This window comes from Vicugna pacos, chromosome 5 (assembly GCF_048564905.1).
Source record: "Vicugna pacos chromosome 5, VicPac4, whole genome shotgun sequence".
NCBI lineage: Eukaryota > Metazoa > Chordata > Mammalia > Artiodactyla > Camelidae > Vicugna > Vicugna pacos.
Genome location: NC_132991.1, coordinates 372,040 through 386,630, shown reverse-complemented (window position 1 = coordinate 386,630; position 14,591 = coordinate 372,040). Strand labels below are relative to the sequence as shown.

Genomic DNA, 14,591 nt, shown 5'->3' with positions numbered 1-14,591 from the left:
AAAGTTATCTCAACCTAAATATGAACTATGACATTTAGAGCTTAATTTACTAATTTCTTGGTGTTCTTGGCATCTAATAGATGCTCTGTGCCTTTTCTGAATGAAGGAATGGAAGTTAAATTGAGCTTAATCATTAACATAAGGATTGACGGTTTTGGCCCATTCAACAAAGTAACAAGTCTAATTCAAATCCATGTGTTAATTTTGGCTCTTTGAAGTTAAAATCCAGGCTAAATCACCTTGAGACTATGTTGGAACTGGTTAAATGCTTTATAAAGAAATTTTCTGTCACTGGGATTTCAAAATTTGTAGATACTGACAGGCATATGCAGAATAGATAAACAAGATTATACTGTACAGCACAGGGAAATATCTGCAAGATCTTGTGGTAGCTCACAACAAGAAAATGTCACAATGAATATATATATGTTCATGTACAACTGAAAAATTGTGCTCTACACTGGAATTTGACACAACATTGTAAAATGACTATAACTCAATTTAAAAAGTGCTAAAAAAGTTTTTCTTTCATGATACTACATCCCTTGTGTTTTTGCTCTGTGATACATTTAGCTGTCACGTATATTAGAATTTGAGTTATTTATGTGCATTAAAGGTCCCTGTGCTTAAAAAGGCTACTTCTTATTAACAGGTTTAAAATTTTTTTTTTAAAGATTCCCCTCCTAAGCTTTTTTTGACTTTTTTTCATGGTATAAAACCCAAACCCAAATGTAATATGTCTTCAGGTTTTAGAAGAGCGAAATGATGCTCAGAGACAACTTTCTCGAGAGCAGAATGCCCAACTAATACAAGATGAAATCCTGGTCCATAGTCTTTCCCAACAAAAGGAGGCAGAAAAGGCTAATAAGAAAATGAATGCTGAGGTATTTTCTTTAGTCATCTTCAAACATGTGTGTGTATGAATTTGTATACTTACATAGTTTAAAAACCAATACTGTAGGTACAGGAAGTATACAGGGTTTTAAAAGCCTGTATATGTAAATATATTTTCTGGAGGTTGCATTTCCGGCCTGTTGGATAAAGCAATATTTTGAATTCAAATCCACTTGCCGGCAACAGTGATGTCGTGACATTCACAACGGCCTCATCCAAGGAGAAGCTGTTAATATTGTCCATAGGAATTGATGAGCTTTCCATTATCTCAAAACTGTTGCTACTAACAGCAGGCATTCTAGTTTCTGGCAGTGATCTCACTCCTTTGATAGACTAATGGAGAGGTTACTTTATCATTTCCACTGATGGTAAGGAGGAAAAAGTATAGCCAGTTCAGAAACCGTAGTTTGGGTGTCATTCTCCTACGTGTGATCAAAAGTAACGCTCTGCTCCATGTGGTATCCGATTTCAGTACAAGGAGCTTTCGAGTATAGTGAAAGATATGCCATAATCTATACTTAGTGATAATTTATTGATCAGTATTTTATTTTTAATTAAACAGTTCACTGTATTTCCCTGCTAATTCACATCCATTACTGTTATAAACATCATGAAGAAGAAATAAAAATTATTGCAGAAGCAAATAGTCTCCTGATTTTCTAAGAAGAGCTCTATAAATTTGACCTTCTTTACCTTTAGTGTATTCACCATTAGGGAAATAGAAGGCTTCTCTTGTGTTTATGTATTTATCCTAGAGAAGTAGCTTTGGTTTGGTGTAAGAGTCAGAGAGTCAGAAGCCCTGGGGGAAACCCTGCAGCTTGCTTGTGTTTTTAACCCTTTATTCCAGAATTGTCACAGCTAAATGAGTTAACTGATGTTTGTAGACGTGCTTAGTACAGTGCTTAGATTTATCATTTATCCATACATGTAATTCTTATAACTCGCTCTAAAAATGTTAGAAAGGGAGAATATTTATGGAATATTCTCAGGAAAGAATTTTTTAGGAAATCTAACCTGTCCCAATTTATACAGAGCTAAGGCTCTTACTTTGGCGGTAGCTGTAAAGGTTAGATGTCAGATATAATTTTTAAGTGTAGTCAGAATTATTCATTTTTTATTTTAAGCCTTTTGGGTTTGTTGTATTTCAGAGAAAGAAAGACCTTTCCGATTCTGAGCTTCTTAAACATCCTTTTGTGGTTTCTTTTTTACTTTCATGGATTCACTGTCTTTAATTAAATTTTTGAACTTTGGGGGATTTCTGGTAAAAGTTTGAGATTTGTATCCACCTTAAGTTTTTCCAGTTGGATACCCAGTTACTGCAAACTTTTTGTTGTATAAACTTAGAGATTAGTCTTCCACTTCAAAGGAAATTATGATATGTCAGTTTATTGCGTACAGTTCAAAGAGTAAGAGATGAGGGGTTTCACTTACAGGACACAATGGATTTTGAGCTGTCTGACCGAGGCCAAGCCCAGCATTCAAACGAGGAAACTGAATCCTTGTCTCAGAGCACACAAGGGGATGTCATCAAATACATTGCAAAGCAGGCATTCTTGAAGGAGACAATATGTAAACTGCAAAGTGAAAACACGTTGCTTCGACAGCAACTAGAAGTGGCTCAAAATAAAGCCAGAAGTGAAAAGACAATATTTAATACCCCAGAGCCATTTCTGGATCACACGGGAAAACTTGAAGCCATGAGCAGACGAGTTCTGAAGCTGGAGGAAGGAAACATGGAGTTAATTAAAGAATGCAGACGTTTAAAGGACAGACTGTGTCAGTATGAAACGGACAGAGCAGAAATGGAAGTAAGTACCCAGAAAGGGAACTAATTTTCAGACTTCCTCAAAGAAAATTCAAAGTAGTATCTGATGGAAGCTGAACGTTGAAACTAGTTGAACATAAAAAGTGTGCGGGCTATAAATATATACACTGTAAAGCAGCGTAAAGGCATTTCTTGTATGCAGCAAACAAAAATTAGACCTGAGAGGTGCTTTACTTTGAGTCAAGATGCCGTGCCACCTGAAATTCTAAGAGATTAAGCTATAAGCTGTTGACAGATACAGGCAGGTCTTAGTAATTTATACTGCCTAAATCATTTTAATCTTTCTGTCACCACATTTTAGTATCGTGAAGCAGATAAATGAAATGCTCAGACCTAAAATGAGTATTTTGAAATTAAGATTCAGTTGTGTGAACAAAAAATGTAAAGAAAAAAAAAAGAGAGAGAGAAAGAGAGAAAAGATTCAATTGTGTGGATTACCTTGACAGTTAATGTGTAAATGCTGTATCTTGCAGTACTTTTCCTTCAGTAGCTTTTCATACATTTTTAGTTGATATAACTTTATTTTTATTCATGTCAATTGCAATTAAATTTAGAAATACTTCCATCTCAAATCATGTATTGTTATGACCTCTCCACTCCTTAAAGGCATCTACTTTTCATTCAGTCATAATTTGGGACAAATGTAAATTTTAGCAAAACTGTGTTTGACTTAGTCTCCCCTGTTCTATTTGTAATTTACTTTGAACATTTTTTCAAATAATGTGCTCACAGTTCTCATTGCAAGGCTCAGTTACTGTCATTCGGATCTAAGTTTGTCCAGTACAGAGGAACTGGGGCGCTCTGTGATGTACGAGTTTGGCACTGGGGTCCCACTTTCAGACTGAGGAGGAGCAGCCAGAGTCCTGAGTGGCAGGAAGGGAGTCAGTGGGAGGGGTGGGGGGAGCTGTGGGAGCTGCAGTCCAGGAGGCAGGGGACGCCAGGTTGTCTCAGGTCCCCAAAGTCCATTGGAATATCCTCGTTTTTATTGTGAGATGGAAGTCTGTTGGAAGGGTTTAAACACCAGATTGAAGATGTGAAGAACTCTGAACTTAAGCCTCTAATGAGAAAGAGGGAGAATGTTCCACAGTGTGGAACTTACCACCACTCAGCCCACCCGCACACCCCTTTCTGTCAGAGACTTCAGTGGGGGTGAAGCTCGGCCGCTTCCTGGGAGGGGCAGGGAGGGGCTGGTGGGGCTGCCTCCATTGTCTAAGTTAACTTACTGTCGGTAAGGCAGGAGGGCCACACCTTCTGTGTGTTTAATGAAATTCAGTAAGCAGGAATGTGTGCCTATGAGGAAAAGAAGGTGAACTGATGTCTGTGGGGATAGTTCTCAAAGCCCATTTGTTGGAGTTATATATTATTAATGTAACTTAATGATAAGGTGACAGAAAATTCAGTAACAGAGTTATCTTTTTAGGCCTGTATGAGACAGCTTCAGCAAGAACTGGCTGACACCCGAAAGAAAGTGTCCATGTTGGAAGCATCCCTGGAGGTGACAGCACATCATCAAACTAACTCAGAAAATAAGAGACAGGATGGAGAGAGGAAGCCACATCAAGCTGCAAACCCAGTATGTATGAAATTCAGCACTTCGGCCATGAATGTGCAGCACAGAGTGTTGCAGGACACTAGCTTTTAGGGGATAGCTTTCTTTTGCATCTTCATCATAATTTACTTTTATTATCTTTATAATGCACTTGTTTCTTAAATGTTGACTTTCATTCTGCCATTCTTTATTTTTTTCTTATATTTACCCTTAGAGAAGTGGAGAATTGTACCTCTTTCCTCACAGAAGTTAACTTTTTTATCCTATTAAACAGTATGTTTTAGTGATCTCTCACCACAATGAGGCAAGCTAGATAAAATCAGAGGATAATGTTTCATGGAATGTTCCAGAAAATTGTCACGTCTCATCTTCACTTTTGTGAATGGATATAGAATCTGTGTGTATTTATTTCATGGATTTCAGAATACCTTGTGCAGAAAGGTCATTATACAAACCAGTTGAAGTTAGACATTGCCTTCATTTTCTATTCATTTTAGACATGTTGTCAAAGCATGGAGAAGTTCAGATCACATCTGTACACCCAAAATAGAGAATTAAGAAAATTGTCTAGATCCTGCCTTTGGATTTTTTTTTTAACTTTGTTGAGATATAATTCACATATTATAGGGAGATTGCATAACTCAAGTAGTAGAGTACATGCTTAGCATATGCAAGGTCCTGGGTTCGATCCCCTGTACCTCCTCTAAAAATAAATAAGTAAAACTTAATTACTTCCCTCCACCAAAAAAGAAAAATATTCACGTATCATATAATTTGCCCATTTAGGATACATAGTTACTATCTCCTAGTATATTCAGAGATGTGCAGCTGTCGCCACAATCAATTTTAGAACATTCCCATCACCCCAAAAAGAAAGCCTGCATCCCTTGGCCATCACCCCCCCCAGCACCAAAGCCCCCCCCACCCCCCGGCAACCACCAGTCTGACTTCTGTCCCTATAGATGTGCCTGTTCTGGGTGTTTCCCAGGAATGGAATCACATGCTGTGCGGTCCTTCATGATTAGCTTTTTTCATTTGACAAAACGTCTTCAAGGTTCATCCATGTTACAGCACTTGTCAATATTTCCATTTCTGTTTATTGTCGAACAGTACTCGGTTGTGGGGCTAAACCATTTATCCATCCATCAGTTGATGGACCTTTGGGTTGCCTCTGCTTTTTGGCTATTGCTAATAATGCTGCTGTGAACATTTCTGTCCAAGTTTTGGTGTAAACATGTTTCCATTTCTTTGGGGAATAGACTTAAGAATGGAAATGCTGTCATATGGGTCATATGGTAATTCTGTTTAACCTTTTGAGGACCTGCCATACTGTTTTCCAGAGTGGCTACACCATCTAACATTTTTATCCAAAGTGTATAATTCTCCCAATTTCTATGCATTCCTGTCACCACTGGTCATCAGCTCTCCTGGTAGGTGTGAACTGGCATCTCATTGTGGCTTTGATTTGCATTTTTCTGATGACTAAGGATGTAGGGGATCTTTTCATGTGCTTATCTATTTGTGTATCTTCTTTGAAGACCTGTCTGTTTAGGTTTTTGCCCATTTTCAAATTGGGTTGTCTTTTTATGATTGAATTGTCAGAGTCCTTTTTGTATCCTGGGTGCAAGCCTTTGATCAGATGTAGGATTTTCAAGTATTTCCTCCTGTTCAGGAGCTTGCCTTCTTACCTTCTTGATGGTGTCTTTTGAAGAGTAGAAGTTTTTAATATTGATGAAGTTCAGTTAATCTATTTCTGTCTTTTACTGTCCTAAGAAACAAGTGCCAGATCCAGTCATGAAGACACACGCCTGTGTTTTCTTCTGAGAATTTTGTAGTTTTAGCTCTTTCATTTTGAGTTAATTTTATATATATTGTCCGAGGTAGAGGTCGAATTTTGTTCTTTTGCATGTGGATATCCAGTTGTCCCTGTACCATTTGTTAAAAAGACTATTATTGTCTCATTCAGTTATTTGACACTCGTATTGAAAATCAATTGACCGTAAATGTGAGGGTTTCTTTCAGATTCTCAGTGGTGATGCATTGATCTATGTCTGTCTCATGCCAGTACCAATTCAGATGTTATGAGAACTCTTTCCGAGTCCTCTTGCATATTACCAGTTGTTTTACATAATAATAAAAAGTCAGTGTCGCGGAATGTCTGTAACTCCACTTCTGTGGAGATCTGCTGCGTCCTGAAGGGGCCTGTGGCCAGCTTATGCCTTGCTGACTCTGTGACATGACAGAAAGTAGGCTTGCAAAGGTAAAGTCCATTCTTTCCCCCCATTCAGACCTTTAGTATCTCACCCAGTGCCTCCCACTTCACTCCAATTTCCATCAAATCATGGTCAGGGGATCTGCTGACTCAGTCTGCAATACACTTCATTATGTTGCATTCATTATAATTCATAGACTCATCCATAGATTTCAGTACCTAGAGGCAAAAGATTAAGCCTGGAGAAGATTAATTCAACCTTCCTCTTTGGAAGCCTCTCTAATCCGTCATCTTGTGGTTCACAATGAAGTCCTCTTTTGGCTTGGTTCTTGTGTGTGACACTGGTGCCGATCTTGTTCTTGGTGTAGATCCTGCATTCTCAGCTCCCTGTGTCTGCCTCCTTTTACTTAAAAGGAGAGATGCCTAGCTGTATTCTATAGCTTAATGCATAATTAATGAAATAAATATTTCATCCCATCCAAGGGAAATTTTCCAAGAGTACAGCTGTTAAAAATTAGATAATATTCAATCAGTGTATCAGAAACAGATAACAGATTAGTAATTTGAATTTCAAAAGTTCAAAGCCACTACACTAGGAGATGGATTTCTCCTTAACTCTGTGAATCATTCATTGCTCCTTGGAATGCAATTCAAACTAGCATAAGATATTTGTAGTTCAGAGAAAGGCTTATGGCATTAGAATCCATATTTGTAAGATGTATTAATTGCAGTCTTTTTTCAAAGTCTTGTTTTGGGAGGCATTTATTAATTCAGCCCTAAGTAACTCAATATGACCTCCCTAAAACTTTAAAAATCATGAAGAGTTAAGACTTGGGGAAGGAAGAGGTAAGAGACTTTCTACTAAGAGGTGCCTTGTAGTCATTTTATGTAGGAAAGACATGAAACAATTACAGAAAAATAAGAGTGTAAAACCAAGTACAAATGTATAACAAAGATGATGACAGTAAACAGTGTATTTTTGTGACTCTTGGTGGTTTGAACTTTTTTTCTTGATTTTCTGAGTAATTTGAGTTTCTCCATTCCACAAGGTAGATATACCATTTTATTGTAACTGAATTTATTTCAACCTTTGATGCTGGGTTAGAGTTAGGCTGTTCTCAGTCTGCTAACCTCTTACCAAACAATTTTACCTTTTTCATGCAGAATGCTGATCTTCCAGCAAAAGAGGAATCTGCATCTTCAGTACTTCTCCATCTAAGTGCAGAAACTCAGCTTCTTCTACAGGAGATATTATCTGTGAAACAGATGCAAAAGAAATGTGAAGCACTAGAGGAGGAGAAGAAGAAGTTGGAGGAAGAAGCAGTAAACCTCAGACGTCACCTCGAAATGAATACAGTGGATCACAGTCAAGTGGAGCAGGACAAACGGGAGACTGAAGAACAAACAGGAAGGGATGTAGTAAAAACACTGAAAAAACTCAGGCGAGCTGTGCAGTACAGACAGGAAACCGAGGTGCAAAGAAGTCAGGATGTGGCAGAAAAACTGAAAGGAATCAGCCAGTGTATACAGGTGAAGCATTGATCTGTAACGTGCTCTAACTCACTTCGCTGAGAATTACAGTTCGGATGTGTACATTTTATGTGTTTCCTCTACTTCCCATATAGCAGTTTGTTTTGTAGATTTCTGGAAGGAAGGCCGCATTTGATAGTCCCTTTAAATAATTCAGTTTCCATCATCACTATCACTAAATTGATCTTTCAGAACAATTCTCACTAGAGAATCATTTTTAAGACCAATTGGTGTAAATCCAGACTACTAGGAGGAAAAGAATATATTGTGATGTAAATGCTGTGCCACACTCTGGGATTACTCTTAAGTTGTATTGTTCAATTTATAAAATTTTAAGTTGATCCTATTATTCTTCGAACTATCACATTACATGAGTACTAATATAAGAGTGATTCAACTTTAATTTTGTAATTCAGGTTTAATTCACTTGACATTGATGATAAGTAGTTTAACATTCAGCTTTTTTCTCACACTTAAAATTACTCTCTGAGTCATTGACTGAAAACTAAAGGGTACAAACAGACTGCAATTACTCAGGTTATAATTATTTTTATAATTGTATCCTTTTAATGTGCTTTAGGCACAAGCAGCACTTCAAGAAAACGTGTTAAGAGAGTGCAGACGTGCTTCAGTCAGTCAAACGGAACAGAGAGTTAAAGATCTGGAACCTGAACTAAAAAATGATTCTAATGAAAACAGATTGGAACAGTACAAGCAACTGTACCTGGAAGAGCTGGAAAATAGAAAGTCTTTGGCAAGTCAGCTAACCTCGTAAGTCAAAACGTAGAATTATAGAAAATAATTTAGGTCGTTTATTTGCCTCTAAGGCATCATTTTTATTGAGCCAGGTTCATGAGGTGAGTAGCAAGTGAGAGCTAACTAGATAGTGTAATTTTGGGAAATGATGTTAGCAAATGAACTCTCCTTTAAAATGTCAGTCCAGGGCAGTTTGCATCTCCCTGCCTTTTGTTGCTTTTATATGACTTTATTTTTTATATTTGCATATATTTAACCTGATTTAGTCTTTAAGCTAAGGGTTTTGCAAACTTTGTAATTTAGACAGCCATATTATCACAAAATTTCTAGCTGGAATTCCCATAAATAGAAATGTTAATGAGTTAAAAATTGACTGTGTTTTGGAAGAGCGCAACGTAAACCCAAGGGGCCCCATGCTGGTGTTTGGTGAATTTACTTTCTTGATTGTGATATTTGGTGTCACCGCTCGTGGGCACCGTGAGACGAAGTACTGTACCCTTCTAAGTTTGTCTCCGCTACATAAAGGCATGCTTGGGGAATAGGGGGAAATTCACATAGGGGTGAAGGGCAGCATAGTGGTTCACAAAGTGGCTAAGAAGAATATGGTGGCCTGCCCGAGGGGGTGTGTGGAAGACAGAAAGGGCGGGTCCCACCTCCAGTGCCTGAGTAGCAGTGTTACAAGCTACAGGTCTCCCCGCTCTCCAAAAGTAGAGCGTTCCTATGAAAGTTGTCGGTGTAAAGCAAAGAGGCAGTTACCTTAGGACACATCTTGCTGGTGGATGCATGAAATAAATATGCATAAAGCACAGGCGCTCACAGACACAGCCCAAAGCCGTGGCGGCGTGATGCCGGGACACTGAGGGTGGTTCTGGGGAAGGAGCTCGGTGGGGCCCCTCTCGCTGCTCGGGGTGCTCGTTGCCCCTCTGATGGCTCGGGCTAAAACAAACACCCAGCGCTATTCTGGCTTTTTGCTTTGTTTCCATAAAAGTGAAAATCCGCTTGAGATTTTGTTTGGTTATGGAAAGCAGGTGCTGATGTAGGCCTCTGGTAAAAGCGAAGTAACAAAGTGAGCTTTGGGAAATCGGGGGACACTTGAAATTGCCCCTGGCGCTGTTGTGGTTCTTTCCCACCATCTCCTCTGCCGCCTGGTGCCCCCCAGAGGTGGTGGCTCTAAACTGTTGCTCAGTGCCGCATGCTTGATTTCTCCCGGGTAATGAGTGAAATGTGTATGTAAGGGGGGTGAAAGCAAATGCTTGACAGTGGCTTTGAGGGATGGTTTATTTTTTATTTCTAAACTGGTTTACTGAGGGTGAGTATGTCTAGATGCAGCCGGTGCAGAAGGCAGTGGGGGTCCTCTGTGGGGGCGTCTCCATCTCTGACTCTCCCCACTTTGAAGTACTTGTTATTAAGGGCCCCCCCAGACACGTACGTCCTTCTTTAGGACAGTTTTAAACTGTAATTGTTTACAGTAGATCTTCGCTGACGTATTTTTGGTGTCAAAACGCAGTTTAATGGGACAATCTGTTTACTATTATAGCAATTTTAAAAATACACATCACTTAGGAAGAAAATGAAATGAATGAAATCTGTTCTGCGATCCTCGCAGGGTTAATGAGAGGCTGGCCGAGATGAGCTCTAAGCTTCAGCTGGAGAAGCAGCACAAGAGCTCTTTCCCCCGCTTTGTTCCTACAAGGCCTGTTGGCGAACCGCCTTCTGCTGCTGGTACTAGCGCGGAGGCCAAAGGCAGTCCTACTCGAAGAAGGCGCTTCAAGACTGTTTCAGACCCTTCGACTAACTTGAGCGATCCCTTGTTCCGGGTTAGTTACATTGCCTTTTTTTCCTTGGGTTTCAGATTTCTGATATAATTCTTGTTTTTAATTTGATGAAATTCTGAGTTGTTTATTTGACTTACGCACGCCAAGTAAAAGCCATAATTAATTGTGCTAATAAAGAAAGGAGACAGAAATTTGATAATTTTTTAAAGTCCCTGGACTTGTAATTTTCAAGAGATACCTGTCATTAACTTTATTCAATAAAGGCAACTAAACTGACAAATTTTAAATTCCTTAAAAAGCTCCATTTTAAATTCTATTTTAGAAGTTAAGTATTAGTGCCAAATAACTAGAGATCCACTTTCCAATGTTTGGCTTAGTTTCTGATTGGTTTCGGTTTGGCACTGGTTGATACTAATTTTCAGTTTTGCAGCACCCCAGTTTTTCTACCCCTAAGCATAAGTAAATGATTGGCATTGAGCTACTTAACCACATGAGGATGTTTTTTATTTAAAGGAATCCAAGATAAATTCTTTTTATGAATTCAATAAACTTGTGACACTAAAAACATTAAGTTCCGTTTTTAAGTTTAAAATTTTTATCATTTTCTTCTGTAAGAGTACATCCTTAATTGCTGTTTTACTTATAGCATTGTTATTTTAATTGTTATAAAATGTCTTACTGAGCAGCTGTAGAACATTTCTAAATAGGTAGTCAAGCAAAGCAAATACTTAAATTTTTAAGATGAAGTTCGCTTATGTCTCTGTCTTGCCCTCACCTGCAGGAATACCGAGGTGGCAATGATAGGGAGTCTTTAAATTACAACCAGTTTTCATTGTGTATCGTTTTTAAAATAGCCATTTAAAGCGGTGCGCGTGGGTTTATGGTTTGATGGTGTTTTCATGATCTTCATGCAGAGAAGGGTAGCACGGGCCCTTGTTAAGTGAGGTCTCAACCTGTTTCTTCTCACTTGGCTTCATGTCATAATAAATCAAAGAAGAAAAAAGCTCAGGTTTCATAGACAGTGTTGTGGGTAAATTGAGTCTAAGTGCTTCAGAGTCATGAAACCGGACTGTGTGGTGTTAAAAAAAAAAAAATGCATGGCTAACACTTCCGCCAGTGGCTAAGCATGATGCAAACTCGAAATGTTTTCATTAGTTGTCACCAAGAAATCGACAGTGTGTCACTTTGCAGGATGATGGTGGAAGAGTGTGAGTGCAAAAGCAATGCAAGAGAAAGCACCTGAGGACAGTTTTGTCCTTTAATGTTAGTGCAGGAATGGAAAGCTCATTTTAAGGAAAAAGCCATTAATGTTTAAAAAAAAAACTAAACTTTCATAAAAGGCAGTTTTTCTGAGAACTGCAGAGTAATGCATTCAGTGTAGAACATGACCTGAATTGTTTAAACTCTTTGTGCTAAGATCAGGCATCACCCTCTGAGATTATGTGCATCCGACAGGGCAGGGTTTGCTGTGCTTTCCATCAGGGGACTCTAAATCGCCTTACATACATATGTTCTCTATTATCTAAAATCAAAGTAAGTAGGAATTTATTTTATTTTATTCCTGTGATTATTTTTTCTATTTAAGCAATCCCCAAGTTAGGTCAAGTCTCTAAAAGTATTTATTTAAAGGCCACATTTCATAAGCTAGCTGTCATTCCTATGATAGTGTTTCTTGTTTAACTTACACATTAAAAATAATATTTGACTTATTTCAGATGCAGAAGGAGTTGGAGAGTAATACAGATAGAGAATTAAAAGAAGGTATGTTGCCAACATTTCTGAATTAAATTTAGGCATTGATTTCCGAAATACAATGTAAAGAGTAAGCGGCACCTCATTCTATTGTTTGAATAACAGATACTATGTTAAATTTTTTTCTTACACATATCTAATGAAAAATGTGAAAGCATAATTTCATTCATAATGATAAGTGTACTTATTCCTCATTTATTCATCACGATCCATAGCTTTAAAAAAAAATCTCAGGAAGTCTGTGTTCTCTCTCTATTTCTGGCTGTGCCCTTCCTCTCCTGCTGTCCCCGTGGGCCTGTCATCTGCACACGGACCTGTTCTCAGAAAGCATGGAGGTCATCAGCTTCTCGAGTTTGGTAGTGACTGAGGCCAAAAACCCAGACTCAAGCAAGGGCAGTTCATGTACCTGTCCCCTGGTGGATGACAATTAATTTCCTGTCATTCACTGTGTCAGGGGTTAACCTTTTGCCCTCAGGAAAAATTCCAAATTCCTTAGCTTGGAAGAAAAACACCCACATCGATTTGGCTCTTGCCAGTGTCTTCAGCCGTCTCTCTTTACTCCCCTGCTCGGCCCCTTGGCTCCAGCGACTGGTCAGACTGCGTTCAGCTCCGGGGGCGCCCTTCCTGCCTCTGCTCTTTGCTTCTTGCCTCTCCCTCCCACACTTTCTCCTCCTCCTTCAGGTATCTGCTTACACATCACGGCCACCAAAGAGGGGACAGTATTGACACAAAGCTGGACGTCCCTTCTGAGTGTTCCAACTGTGCCCTCTTTTATACCTGTCATGGCGTTTATGTCTCTGTACCGAAATTGCCTGTTCATCTATTTTTCCAGTTTACGGTACATGATGTTTCAGGGTGGACTCTGTCATCTTCATCTTGTGATTCCAGTGCTTGTCACAGTGCCTTAGTACATGGCTGCTGAGTAAATGAATGAAGAATGAGAAAACCAGGGGCTCTGATCCTTAGCCACAAGAGCAGTTAATTCAGTGTGCAGCCCTGGGCAAAGTCTAGAGTAGTAATCTTGTATTTTGTGTTGTAATCGTATGTAGGTGTTTTTCATTCTTGTTAAAACTTAGAAGAGTCTCAGCTTTTCTTAAAAAATAAACTGACATTTAGTTACCTATGAACTATTTTCAGTAAAGAATCTAATTCTTTCATTTTCTTTCCAGCTACTACTGAACTTGAATCTTAAGTCCTACAGACTCTCTCGTAGCCTTGATGGATGAGTCAAGTCTAAGTCCAGATCTGGTTTTGAAAGCACGTGAAGAATATGTGGAATTTTTGAAGAATAAGTATATGGTCTGCAAGATAAAATAGCAAACATTTACCTGCTGGGCTGTTTGCCTAACATTTTATTCACTTCTCGTTATGTAAGATACTGACACTGTTTCTTAAGGGAAAATACTCTTGCATTCTATGTGCGTGATTAAATTTGATGTAGTATTTTAAACCACATTTCTCTGCATCTCATTGACTTTAAGCAGATTTAGGGAATAAAACCCAGCCCTTTGGAGTATTACATACTCAAACTGAGCCCGGATGCCAGCTGTTTAAGCAGCACCCAGCCACCCACCAAACTTGTCGTTGATATTGATTGATAGCTTTTGTGAATTTTCCAGCGTTAATCACTGTCTGTAGACCTAAAGATTTAGACGGGCAGCGTTTGGATCTGCTGTGGCTGTTCCAGTGTTCTGATGGATCACAATCGTTACAGTGCCATCAGGCTTTCTATATGTTACCTTAAACGCTGATTCACAGCTGTTTCCTCATGGAGAAACGAAATCTGCCTCAGGCTTTTCATTTTCTCTATTTATTTACTTTTTGGAAACAGTCTTAAAATTAGAGGCAAGTTCCGAGCACCAGACTCAAACGGACATTGTCACAAACCTACATCTCTCCCATACATTCTCCTAAGGCGTTCTCTATCTTCCCTAAATGTCACTTGTTCTACCATAAGTGCCCTTTCTCTCCCCTCTCACCAAGAAGTCATTTGTTTTTCAGAAAATGCCTTTCTCCTTTTCCTGTCACTTATTAAATTGCATATAAGCCCCCACTTCTAGCCACCCCTTCAAATCTCGTTGCTTTGTGAACTCCTGTATGTATTCATACGTAAATTTTTTCTCACAGTAATCTGCTTTAGTTAATTTAATTTGCAGGTTCCCAATCACTGAATGTAAGATGGTAAAGGAAATGCTCTCCTTCTCAACAATTTCCAGGAGCTAAATTTTTAATAACTCCTACTTAGATCCTTTATTCCCTTTTCTTTTTTTTCAGTGTGCTTACTTGGCAAAACTCCCA

General features: G+C 38.8%; 1 protein-coding gene across 1 annotated transcript in view; it reads left to right on the top strand.

Moving 5' to 3' along the window:
• Nucleotides 1-13,748, top strand: part of LOC140696301 (ankyrin repeat domain-containing protein 26-like) — a 52,639-nt gene extending 38,891 nt beyond the window's left edge. Inside the window, exons 16-23 of the mRNA XM_072960717.1 lie at nucleotides 747-884; nucleotides 2,328-2,702; nucleotides 4,140-4,292; nucleotides 7,645-8,010; nucleotides 8,591-8,781; nucleotides 10,373-10,583; nucleotides 12,257-12,302; nucleotides 13,463-13,748. Of these exons, the coding sequence (XP_072816818.1) occupies nucleotides 747-884; nucleotides 2,328-2,702; nucleotides 4,140-4,292; nucleotides 7,645-8,010; nucleotides 8,591-8,781; nucleotides 10,373-10,583; nucleotides 12,257-12,302; nucleotides 13,463-13,485 (1,503 nt within the window). The 3' untranslated portion in view covers nucleotides 13,486-13,748. The remainder of the gene's footprint in view (nucleotides 1-746; nucleotides 885-2,327; nucleotides 2,703-4,139; nucleotides 4,293-7,644; nucleotides 8,011-8,590; nucleotides 8,782-10,372; nucleotides 10,584-12,256; nucleotides 12,303-13,462) is intronic.
• The last annotated feature ends 843 nt before the right edge of the window (nucleotides 13,749-14,591 follow it).